Source organism: Sciurus vulgaris, assembly GCF_902686455.1.
Source record: "Sciurus vulgaris genome assembly, chromosome: 10".
Taxonomy (NCBI): Eukaryota; Metazoa; Chordata; class Mammalia; order Rodentia; family Sciuridae; genus Sciurus; species Sciurus vulgaris.
In genome coordinates this window covers 89,377,225-89,388,889 of record NC_136470.1, presented here as the reverse complement: position 1 = coordinate 89,388,889, position 11,665 = coordinate 89,377,225, and the positions used below count along the sequence as shown (strand labels likewise).

The 11,665-nt window shown below is 46.4% G+C and overlaps 1 protein-coding gene across 1 annotated transcript; it reads right to left on the bottom strand.

Annotated features, from left to right (window-relative positions):
- Positions 1 to 522: 522 nt before the first annotated feature.
- Positions 523 to 9,445, bottom strand: LOC306670481 (cytochrome P450 2J2-like). The gene is made up of 6 exons (XM_079155111.1): positions 9,324 to 9,445; positions 8,688 to 8,861; positions 7,937 to 8,078; positions 6,997 to 7,184; positions 946 to 1,087; positions 523 to 849 (listed from the first exon to the last, which is right to left on the bottom strand). The coding sequence occupies exons 1-6, from the start codon at positions 9,333 to 9,335 to the stop codon at positions 581 to 583; spliced, it is 927 nt and encodes a 308-aa protein (XP_079011237.1). The 5' UTR covers positions 9,336 to 9,445; the 3' UTR covers positions 523 to 580.
- Between the last annotated feature and the right edge of the window lie 2,220 nt (positions 9,446 to 11,665).

Sequence of the window (11,665 nt, the reverse complement as noted above, 5' to 3'; positions counted from 1 at the left end):
TTCTCTTTAACAAAGAAGTCTTGTTTGAGGGCGTTATATTTCAAAACAGGGGACCCTTGAGGAGCAAGCAGAGAGGGTCCTTGGTGAAGAATTTTCTGGAAACAGGTTGACTGCTGGTTTTACCTGATGAACTGGGGGAGCTCTTTCCCTGTCCTGGTTCATCAGGGACCTGCATTTCTTCTCAGTGGTCAGAAGAGGGCAGGAGAGGGCAGAAAATAGGCTGCTTTTTTTTTTTTTTTCCCCCCAGCTCATCAGTCCTTGGCATTCATAACATTTGCAATCATTATTATATTTATAGTTTTGCCTGAAAGCTTTTCCCTCTGAAACTACTTGGCTGCTACTTTGTAAAACAAATGAACCATTTGATGTCATGTTTGAACTGATTTAATGTAAAACCTTAATTAACCTTGCAAAATCCTTCCCTGCCAAAGCATAACTAACCTAACCCAAGAACTAAACTAACCAAATTGAGCTACCTTTGGAGAGTCCTTGATAAATGCACTCTCCACTATCACCTATGGGGCTTGTATTGGGGGAACCACAAGCAGCTGAGCTGGATGAATCCCTGTTCGTCCTCTTTTTAACTGCAAAGACTAAGAGAAACTGAGGAAGACCTCCAGGGACCCAGCTGACTACAAGCTTCTTCCCTTGGACCTGAACTGGAGCTTTTCAGGCGGGGCACCGCACAGATCTCCTGCGGCTCGGGCTGCAGAGTGCCACCAAAGACATACTCCAGCCTGAGTCCCTGACTCCCCTCTGGCACTTGGAACCGAAAGGTCCGGAGAAGGGTGGCAAACATCAGGAAGAGCTCCATTCGAGCTAACTGGTCTCCTGGGCACACCCGATGCCCTGGAAGTAGAGGAAAAGGTCAGAGGGTGGCAGCTGCCCACGTCTGTCTCATCATCTTCATACCTACCACCCTGAACCCAACCCTGTGCCTTGTACCTGCAGAGAATGGCAGGAAGGCTTCATTGACCACGAAGTTTCCGTCCTCATCCAGGAAGTGGCTGGGGTTGAACTGCCGAGGGGTCTCCCAGTACTCAGGGTCATGGAGCACAGAGGCCAGGTTGGGCAAGATGATGGTGCCCTGCGGAGAGGAGCTGGTGTGGCTCAGGGAGCCTCAGAGGCCCAGTACCCAGTCCTGACCTGGTCAAAGTGAGCTCAGGGAACAGCCATGTGCTGGTGGGAGTGGAAGGGGGATCTCAGGAGGGCCTCACTCCAGGCCCGCAGGAATGAGGGGGCTGAGCATTACACCCTCTGGGCTACAGGCAACCCACATTTGAGAGACACACAGAAAAAGACAAAGATGGAGAGAAAGGAATGACAAAGAGAAGATAGGCTCAGTACTGAAAAGGCAGAGAAAAGAGTGAAAGTAAAGCACGTGTCTTTAGGGCTGGGGGGAGAGCGTGACCCATCCTCACCTTCATCCTGACCTCCACCCTAACCCTTGCCTCACTGTCACCCTAATCCTAATCCTCACTCTGTCTCAGAGATGTGACTGATGGATTGGAAAGAGGATCAGACTGCTCAGATGGGAGGGAACAGGAAGGAGCCAAAGACTGCAATCAGGGTCCGCACCTTCCTGTGTGGGCCCTGGGCTGAACAGAGATGACGTAAGGAGGCCAGCGTGGGGCAGGATGAGTTTGGTTATGGCCCCAGACCTAGGACAATCAGTTCCAGGATTCTGGGTAAGACCTCCTATTCCATGGCTCAACACCATAGAATTAAACCAGCCACGCTGTGAAGACTAGGAGACTTACTACAGGATTCTAGAAATTTAAAACAAAACCAAGTAACAAAACCTCAGCAAAAACTGAAACCTGCATCGGAAGCAGAAGCTAATGAAGAAAGCAGAAATCGAGTTGAGTAAATACTCCCAGAAAGCACTTTTCTTTGATGTTGTTGCAGTCTATGTGCTTAAGGGAAGGACCAGGCCCTAGCCTTCTAGACCAATGGGACACCCAGACCAGGTCACTCTGTGGCTTTAAGCACAGAGTTGGAGAGGAATGTGTTCTCACTGCTGCCTTTGTGAGCTCTACAAATAATTTCCCCATTATAGTCCTGGAATTTCCCCCTGTTTTCTCTACCTGGGATTAAGTAACCCTTGGCATTGCTATAATGTGTGTGTGGTGCTGGGGATTGAAACGGAGCCTTGCACATTCTAAGCACACAGTCTACTACTACTACCCCACAGCATCCTCAGTGGTTCTTCATAATCACCTCTAGATGAAGGGGCTTTTGGAAAGATGCTCTCTTCCTTCCAGAATTATTCATATCCTGTTCTGGGTAATATTCTGGCTTTCTTGCAAGGTGACTGACTGATCTCAGCACATGGAACAGGTTCAGAGTATCACCTATGCACACAGAAAAAGGTAACCTTCCCTTCCCCCAGGTTACAGAACCATCTTCCTGCTGGGTGCTTCCTGGGGACTTTATACCAGCTTCTCCCTAGTAAACAACAGTTTGAAACTCACAATCAAATAGAATGCCTGAGCAGAGATGGGCTTGAAGTGCAACCATTGTATTAGGGACCATTGTTGTTGTCATTGCCACTCAACAGATGGGAACGTTTAGGGATATCTGTAACATTTAATGATCTACTGTCAAGCTTTGATTCCACTTTCAGCAGACATCCCTCTCTCAAGTTGTAAAAGCCAAATATTGATTCCAGGTTGTTAATGGCCCCCTGGAGTCTTTATCACAGAGCAATTCCTAGAATCAAATTGGCAGGAGTGGGCTCTTAATAAGGAATGTCTAATCTCAAAAGGTATAGAACATCTGAGCCCTGGTCTTCTACTTTTTAACTTGACCTAATTTGGTACAGTTTTTAGAAAACCTGGACCCAGGCCCTCCTGCCATGCCAGCAGCAGGACAAGCCCATGCCACTATCTTGTCCTCATATTTGATAAACCCTTGAACTTGGTGGCCAATGAATGCAAAGAATGACTCAGTATCAGCCAATCAGGCTGATCAGTGGATGATGCAAAACATTTGTTTAACATGTCAGTTCATTTACTTACCAAGAGATGCATTTTTGGAACAACATAAGCAGCAGGGAGTGTGGTAGAAAGAACGTAATCTATGAATTCTAAAGGACAATTACTTGAAACCGAGTTAAAGTCATTTACTAGCTGTGTGTTTGGGGTAATTTCTTGTGCTCTCTAGGCTGAAATTTTCCTCCTGATAAAAGAAGAAGAAAAACAACAGCAATATCTAAAAGGGTTGCCATGAAGGAGAAATGTGTGGAGGTGGGAATCTCATTTGATCAATTAGTAAGTTAGTAATGGCATCCTGGTGGGTCCCTGGGAGTCAAGTCTGCCTTGAACCACAGTCATAAGAGCTGAACAAAGACTGTCATGATGCAGAAGATCAGACCACCATACCCTCTCTCCCCATGGCTTCCCCAGTGTGCCACATTATACCACCTTGGCTTCCACCAAGGATAGACAGGTTGGAGCATCAGGAAAGAGCCAAAGTTCCTTCTGGGGAAAATCTTAGGGCTCCAGCCACCAACTCTACATCTGCATCAGGGTGCCAAGATGAGTGACTCTGTTTCTTTTTGATTAAGATGGCAATCTTGCCACATACACACCTGTAATATGTTACCTCTTAAATGCCCCCCAAAGATCCTTGACGCCTACCATTCACACCCTTGTGAAAGCTCCTCCCCTTAGGCTGGGAAGGATCTAGTAACTCACTTTCAGCAAATAGAAAATGGCAAAAGGGATGGGATATCACAACTAGATTAGGTTATAAAAGACTAGCTTCTATTTGGGTTATTCTCTCACTTGCTCTCTGATGGAGGTCAGCTACCATGTTTTGAGCTGCCCCATATGCAATCCATATGTCAAGGAACTGAGGGAGGCCTCCATCCAACAATCTATAAGCAACCAAATTGTAAGGCCAGGCATGTTGAGTGAGCTTCCCCCAGTGGAGCCTTCAGATGAAAATGCAACCCCACCACAAACTTAATGGTGACCTCACAAGGGACTTTGAATTAGACATATCCAGCTAAACTGCACCCAATTTCCTGACCCTCAGAAACTGTGAAATTATAAATGTTGTTGTTTTCAACTGCAAAGCTTAGGGATTACTTTGTTACACAGCAAGATATGTAGGTACTCAGTTTGACATCTTTTGTCTAGCATCTGGGTGACTCATTCAATGGTACACAACACCACTGTATCTTGCAACATTGTCGCAAGGTCTTAATGGAATGGTGAGCACAAAGCACTTAGTGCACAGAAAACCTGGGCAAAGAGCAGGAATTACTATTGTCCAGCTTAGGTAAAAAACCTGCATGAAAACCTATCTCAAGCAGGATTGCCAGAGAGATATATACCTTGACTGTATTATTTTGACTCTACATAAAAATGCATTCAATTTCATGTTAAACTTTTGCCCAAGAATTCAAAAGTCAACTTCAATGTTCATCATGATCTTGGCAGACTTCTCATCTCCATGGAAGGCAGATAGCAGACACCAATATGAAATGATCTTAAAACAAACAAACAAACAAACAAACAAAAAAGACTGCAATCCTTTGTAAGCATGTAATGCCAAATAGAACCACAAAATAAAATCTAATTTTAAAAACCATGTTTTTAGTTAACCATTTTTACCTAAGAATATTTATATAAGAATTTTTATATAAGAATATTTTCATGTGTAAGAAATTAGATCTTATTGTATTATATAAACTTGGAATTATGCTAAGAAAGAGAAAGACTTCTCTGTAAAGATACAGACCACAGTTAAATACTAAAGAAGTTCTTTAAAAGTGGGAACATAAAAATACAGCCCCTGCATTCTAACTATCTGATTTTAAAAAATCTATGCATACACTTATTTTTTATTCCATTTATTTTATTATTTATTTATTTGGTACTGGGGATTTAACCCCGGGTACTTTAACCACTGAGATACATCCCCAGCCCTTTTTATTTTATTTATTTATTTTTTGAGACAGGGTCTCACTAAGTTGCTGATGGCCTCGTTAGGTCACTGAGACAGTCCTCACACTTGCAATTCTTCTGACTCAGCCTCCTGAGTTGCTGGATTATAAGCACCAAGCCCAGCTGTGCATACATTTAAATGGTAACCAATAGTTTAACAGAGTCAGCTCCAAATAATGAGAAACAATATTCTCTTATAGCTTCAACTCTGGACTTAATTGTATTAATGGAACATGAAGTGATACAATATAAATTGTTTCTGAAGGGAAAATAACTCCTTGGTTACACGGGTTCCAAGCTAAAGGAAGCCCCATCTTGTCTGAGTCTGTAATAGCCCCATCCATATATATGAAGAAACACTTGCTGTAAAATCATTAGTCTTTAATGCATAAACATTTTTGTTTGTTTGTTTGTTTTGTACCAGGAATTGAACCCAGGGGTCCTTAACCACTGACCCACATCCTCGCCTCTTTTTATGGCTCTTTTTATTTTTAATTTTGAGATGGGGTCTCACTGAATTGTTTGGGGCCTTGTTAAATTGCTAAGGCTGGCTTTGAATTTGAGATTCTCCAGTTTCAGCCTCCTGAGCTGCTGGGATTACAGGTGTGCACCACCACACTCAGTTGAGTAAAAATTTTATATGAAACTTTTACTCATTAAAGACTAAAACACCTTCATTTTAACTTGTAAAGTAATTTAACTTTTAAAAGAATTTTCTATGTATTTCTATGTCTCTTCTAAGAGAACTGATCAGTTTTGGACAAGAAAAAATATATTGAGTAATAAAGGAGTTAAGACAAGAAGCAGTTGCCATTTTGAAGACTGTTTCTGCATTTTTCAAAAAATTTCTACTTAAGGCACTATCCAGTATATTTTCCACTGACCCTTGAAAGGCTATTATGAATGGTGATCCTCACAATAACTTCTTGGAGTGCCATAAGCTAAAGCTTTCCTTAGACAGGCACACTTCCTTTCATTAAATAATGAGAGGCATAACTGTGATTCCTTTTTCTGCCTTCATTCTAAGGAAGCTCAGAGACATGTTTTCTGTATACATACAATAGCTGTTCTTGACTAAATAGTTATATATGACTTTTCCTCTATCTCTCTTTATTTGGCACTTGTCCTTTTAACCATGAAATGAGAAACAAGAATGACATTTCTGCTAGAAATCAATTCTAAGGAAATAATACAAAATGTAGACCAAGCTCAAGGCATATAGTAAATTGCAAATAGCCTAAATGTTCACCAATGAGAGCTAAGAAAAATCACAAAAACCCTCATTTGACTGGGCCCCATGACGCACACCTGTAATCCCAGTGGCTCCGGAGGCTGAGGCAGGAGGATCACACATTCCAGGCCAGCCCCAGCAACTTAGTGAGACCCCTGTCTCAAAATAAAAAAATAAAAACCAAAAAAGACTGGGGCTATCACTCAGTGGTAAAGTGCCCCTGAAATCAACCCCCAGTACCAAACCAAATCAAATGAAGAACAGTCATTTGGTGGAACACTGTTCAGACATTAAATGGTATTAAGCAGTGGTTTCAAAGTGTGTTCTCTGGACCCATAGCAACAGCACCACCTGGAACCCTGTTGCAAAGGCAAATGCTCAGGCCCCACCCCAGACACTGGGGGTGGAGTCAGCAATGGTCTTAATAGGCCCTCCAGGTGATTCTGATGTATCCAGGGGTTTGAGAATCACTGTTCTAGAAGAATCTGAAGAATGTGTTAAGTGAAATGAAAGATTCAGAGTGACATATTCAGCACGATCATAGCTATGTGAAATATACATGTGCAACAAAGATTGAAAAAAGAAACATGTAAGGGTTATCTCTCAACAATAGGAAACTTTAAAAATATCCATCAGTGTGTGCATTCTTTCATAATCCTCTATCCTGGTGCCATAGATAGATAATAGATAGATGTCTGACTGACAGAGAACTAGCAGGTTGGTAAAAGCTATAGCAGATGGCTGTGCTGGGCAGGAAGAGTGCTGTCTGCAGGCACTGGGTTGAGCATGGGGCCATGCAGGGCCACCTACCTTGGGCACGTAGTAACCACACACATGGGTGGATGTCACACACTGGCGCACAGCGCCTACGGCCACAACACTGCTGAGGCGCTGCACCTCGTGGAGGACGGCTCGGGTGTAGGGTAGTCGCTCTCGGTCTTCATAGCAGACAGCAGGGGCAGTGCCCAGCACTGCATCCAGCTCCTGCTGCACCCTGTCTGCAGGTGACTCAACATGGGTCTGGTGGCCTGGCCCCGCATCCCATCCCAGTTCAGTCTGCCCCATCTAGAGACAGCTGCTGAGTCTCACAGTGCCAGGATCAAACTGCCCTACCCTGCTGCCTCTGGTCCCATGGGAGACAGAGCTTGCTTCTTGTAAACAAGAATTTGCAGGATTTGTACCTGCAGGGCACTTAAGGGAAAGGAAAAGACCCAGGTTTGAGCCCCTACTATGTGCCAGGTACTCCATATACAAAGAGACTTGTCATGGGAACTGTTGTCTCCATTTTACACATGTTCTGAAACTAAGGCTCCAACAGGATAGGTTCTTTTGTCCAAAGTGACTGGACTGAACTGGAGCTAGGAGTTGAACTTAGGTCATAGTAAATTTGTCCCTCAGACAACTCCAGCTGCCTTTGCTCCTCCACAGCTATGGTCTTAAGGTGAACATTAGCATAGGGCCTGACACTTGGCAGGGGCTGGATCGTTATTGAATGAGCAAAGTCATGCCGCCCCATTTACACTGGCTCTGAGAGCTGGAATGACTTGCCCAAAGCCACACAGCAGGCTGGGAATTGAAGCACCTCCCATCTGACTCAAAGCCACCAACACTCTCTTTACCACACAGGTGACAGCAGAACCTACTCCTGGGGCCATGGGACAGTGATGGGGGCAATGCCCATAGCCCAAAAACCCCATGTGGGATTGACAGGCACAGGGCAGTCAAGCAGCTGTAACCAAGAGCTCCTCACCTTGGATGGCTCTGTGTTGGACCATGTAGATGAGCGCCCAGTGCAGGGTGGTTGCTGTGGTGTCGGTGCCTCCCAGAAACAAATCAATCACCACCTGGATCAGGTTCTCCTCATTGAATGTGGAGACAGGGTCGTCCACGGCCTGGTGGGCAGTGGGGGAGCAGCTCGGGTCTGGAGTTCCCCCCAGCAGTCTCCTGGTGCCTCTCTCTCTTGTTTTGTCTTTTTTTTTTTTTTTTTTTTTTTTAATGGTACTAGGGGTTGAACCTAGAAGCCTCTACCACTGAGGCATACTCCCAGACCTTTTTATTTTATTTTGAGACAGGGTATTACTGAGTTGCTGAGGCTGGCCTTGAACTTGCAATCCTCTTACCTTAAACTCCTGAATAACTGGAATTATAGGCATGTACTACCCTGCCCTCCTTGAGGCTTGATTTGTCCCAAGACTTCTGTAAGTAAAACTCATTGGAGGGTCAGACTCCTTGGGAGGGCTTGAGTCCTAGGACTGCATTGACTTTTGATGGGGGACTGCCCTGGGGTTATGGCCTGATATCTTTCAGGTCATCTGCTTCCCAGCCTACCCCTATCTGAAGAAGCCAGTTCTTGGCATGGGAAAATATAGGGAGAAAATGTCTTCTTAATGTAATTTTCCAAGGTGCTTGGGTCAATGATGAGGAACTGAAATCATGCCTTGAAAGGAGGCTCAGCCCAGTAACACAGCCCCTTGCTTTCTCTGCAGCTCTTCCAGGCCCACCTTGGTGATCTGGGTCAGGTAGCAGCTGATAAAGTCCTTGGGAGCCTCGGGTGTCCTGAGCTTGTGCCTGAAGATCTCGTGGCGGATGAAGCCCTGCAGAACTTCTTGGTACCTAAATATCTCCTGGTGGGGTCCTGGGAGGTAGCGGAGCGCCCAGGGAAACATATCATAGAGCTGTGGGGAGAGAGGCCCACCCAGGGCCCACTTAGGCTCCAGCTCCTGAGTCAGGGCAGCTGAAAACTGTCCTGAGGACTCCAAAGTGGACTGAGACCTCTGGGTTGCCTTTCATCTGGAGAACCCAGAATAATCTAGACAGAAATAAGAGAAGTGGTAGCAGTGATTGTGTTCAGGGCTTAGCTAGAATACTGCAGGCTTAGAAAGCTGCATTTCTGAGGCTATAAACTGCCTCTTAACCCTGCCCGACATCCATGTTAAAAGCCCACACAAAGGAGGTTTGGTGACACGAGCTTGTTAGCTTGCTGAGCAGATGCTGCCTAAGGAACCCAGCATCAGGCTCCACAGTTTCCCCTCCTGCCCACTTTGCACCCTCCCTATAGAGGCCCTGGCTGAGGCCCCTGCCTGCCTCGGGCCCCAGCCATCCATGGCCTGCACATCTGCCTCCCAAACACAAATTACCCGGCGCCACATGGTGCTGACAAAGGCCAGGCCAAAGCTGATGGCTTGAGTGAGTTCCTGGAAGATGGGCTCCTCTGAAAAGAAGCGGTGGCCAAACACCAGGACCCCGATGACTCTGGCTGTGGACCTGACAATGGGGACCTGAGGGTTGAAGGGTCTACCTGAGAGTAGAGGGGAAGAACTCAGGGTAAGGAGGCACAATGAGAGCTGCCCTGAGCACTCTTCCAATCTTGGCTAGGGTCACTCATTTGCCTCTTCAATCACCCATTCTCATTCCTCAGTCACGCACCATCACCATCCAGGTGCTTGCTGAGCTCTTTGTATGAGCCAGGTTTTGTGAAACGTGCTGGGTTTGCAGAGAGAAGTGTAAGAGACAGTGTTTAAATGCATCAGAATGTAGGACTGGCAGATCACAGCTTGGAACAAGCGGGGTGGCAGGGGATTAGCTTTGCCTGGGATTCAGAAAGGACTTCTTAGGGCAGGGGGACTTTGGCCAATTCTGAAAGTATAACAGTGGTTTACTACAGTGAAGGAAGGGGTGCAGGTCAGGACACTCCTTGAGGGATATGCAAATGTTGAAGGTGCGAGAGGTCTTGGGTATTGATGGAGGACACGTCCCTAGCTATAGAGAAGGAGGGCTTCTGGTTTGCACTGACCTGGGCATTGCTGGGCCTCTCTCCATCCACCTTGGAGAAACTCCCAGTCTATTGATGTAGCTCAAAAGCATTGTCAATGTTCCTGGGTTTCATAGGTGCGCGCGCGTGCGTGCGCACACACATGCACGCACACACACACACACACACACACACACACACACACAAATGCACAGCGAGGCTCAGCCTCCTCTGCAGGAAGGTGCACCCATGTGGAAGGTGTGCAGAGCTTAGGATAAACCAGTTCTTCTCTAACTCTTACCCTTCTCCCTGTGGAAGGCCTCAGCCAGCTCTGCTGCCTCTTCCTGAAGCTGCACCTCCAGTGCCAGCTTGCCTAGGCCTAGCCCACGGAGCGTTGTCAGGCAGAAGCGTCTCTGTTGCCGCCATGTGTGCCCATTGCTGCAGATGACTCCTGGCCAAGATGGGGAAGAGGAGGGATGGACAGTCCTCCCAACCTCCAGGTCAACATCACCCATCTCTCACCAGGCCCAGAGTGCAGATCCCAAAATAACCTTCCCAATCAACTCTGGGGTTGTGCTCTGGCCAGATGGTGGGCTCAGTGATGGCTTCCTCAGGTACCTAAGCCTGACTTTGCCTTTAAGAGTCCTCACAAGAAATTGAAGAGGAGATAAAGAAGGAAAGGGGCAGGGTCATTTGCTGAGCCAGGTTCTGGAATGCGCCTCTCAGGTATTTGGGCTTGCTTGGTCTCTTCCACATCTTCAGAAAGAGAGGGTACTCATTATCCTCATCTAACAGATAAGCACACAGACCCACAAGGGGCTGAATGGGATTTGAATGCAGGTCTTATTTCCTTCCACACCATGCCCTCCACTCACATACAGGTTTTGAGGAGATTCAAGTCCTCCTGGTAGGTTCCTCACTGTTCACAGTTCTAGGTCAATCCTAACTTTGAGTCTAGGGACCATCCAGCCATCTTCCCTCTCCAGTAGGCGGGACAGTCTTACCTCTTTCTCCAAACAGGTCCTGGAAGAGTGGGGTGAGGGGCCTGCCGGAGAACTGCTCTGAGTTGGAGACCAGAGCTTCCTTCACCGCCTGGAAGCCATTTAGCACCACAACAGGTGTGGGGCCCACCCACACTGTGAACACACTGCCATGAGTCTGAGCCAGCTGTAGAGAGACAGGGCAACCCAGGGCTGTGGACAAAGCCTGTGGGCCCCATTCTTTGGGATCTGCCTCTTCACATGAATTCCCCACCTTATTACTCCTAATACTCATGTCAGGTGCACTTTCTCAGAGCAACCCACCCCCTTCCCCATGCAAGCTGGGGTCACAGGGTCCCTGGAACTAGAGTAGTCAGTGCCCAGGACTTATGCCCCATCAGTTCTTGAGGTGGGCATCTTCTACCACTTTACAGATCATGTAAATAATAGCCACCATTTCTTGAGAGCTTAGTGCCCTAGGTGGACTTCACATGTATTATTTGAGTCCACCTGCAGGGTAAGCATGTGAGGTAGGTATCTTTACCTTCATTTTGTGGGTCAGAAATCAGAGGCCAAAAGATAGAGCAAAAGACCAGAAGGTTGGACCATTTCTCCTGATTCCCAGTGTAGTGCTCTTTCTACTGCAGGAGGAGTCTGGGAATCCCAATTATCTGGAATCCTCAACCAGATACTTAAAGCACTTATGCAGCACCGATTGAGAGGAGAGATGAACATTGCTGTGTGGAAA

What these genes read in the sequence shown, in the direction of transcription:
- LOC306670481 (XM_079155111.1), bottom strand. An exon ending in CCAACACAGAGCCATCCAAG is followed by an intron (nt 7,185 to 7,936) that starts GTGAGGAGCTCT and finishes AGTCACCTGCAG; the next exon opens with ACAGGGTGCAGCAGGAGCTG. An exon ending in CTTCCTGCCATTCTCTGCAG is followed by an intron (nt 850 to 945) that starts GTACAAGGCACA and finishes CTCTACTTCCAG; the next exon opens with GGCATCGGGTGTGCCCAGGA.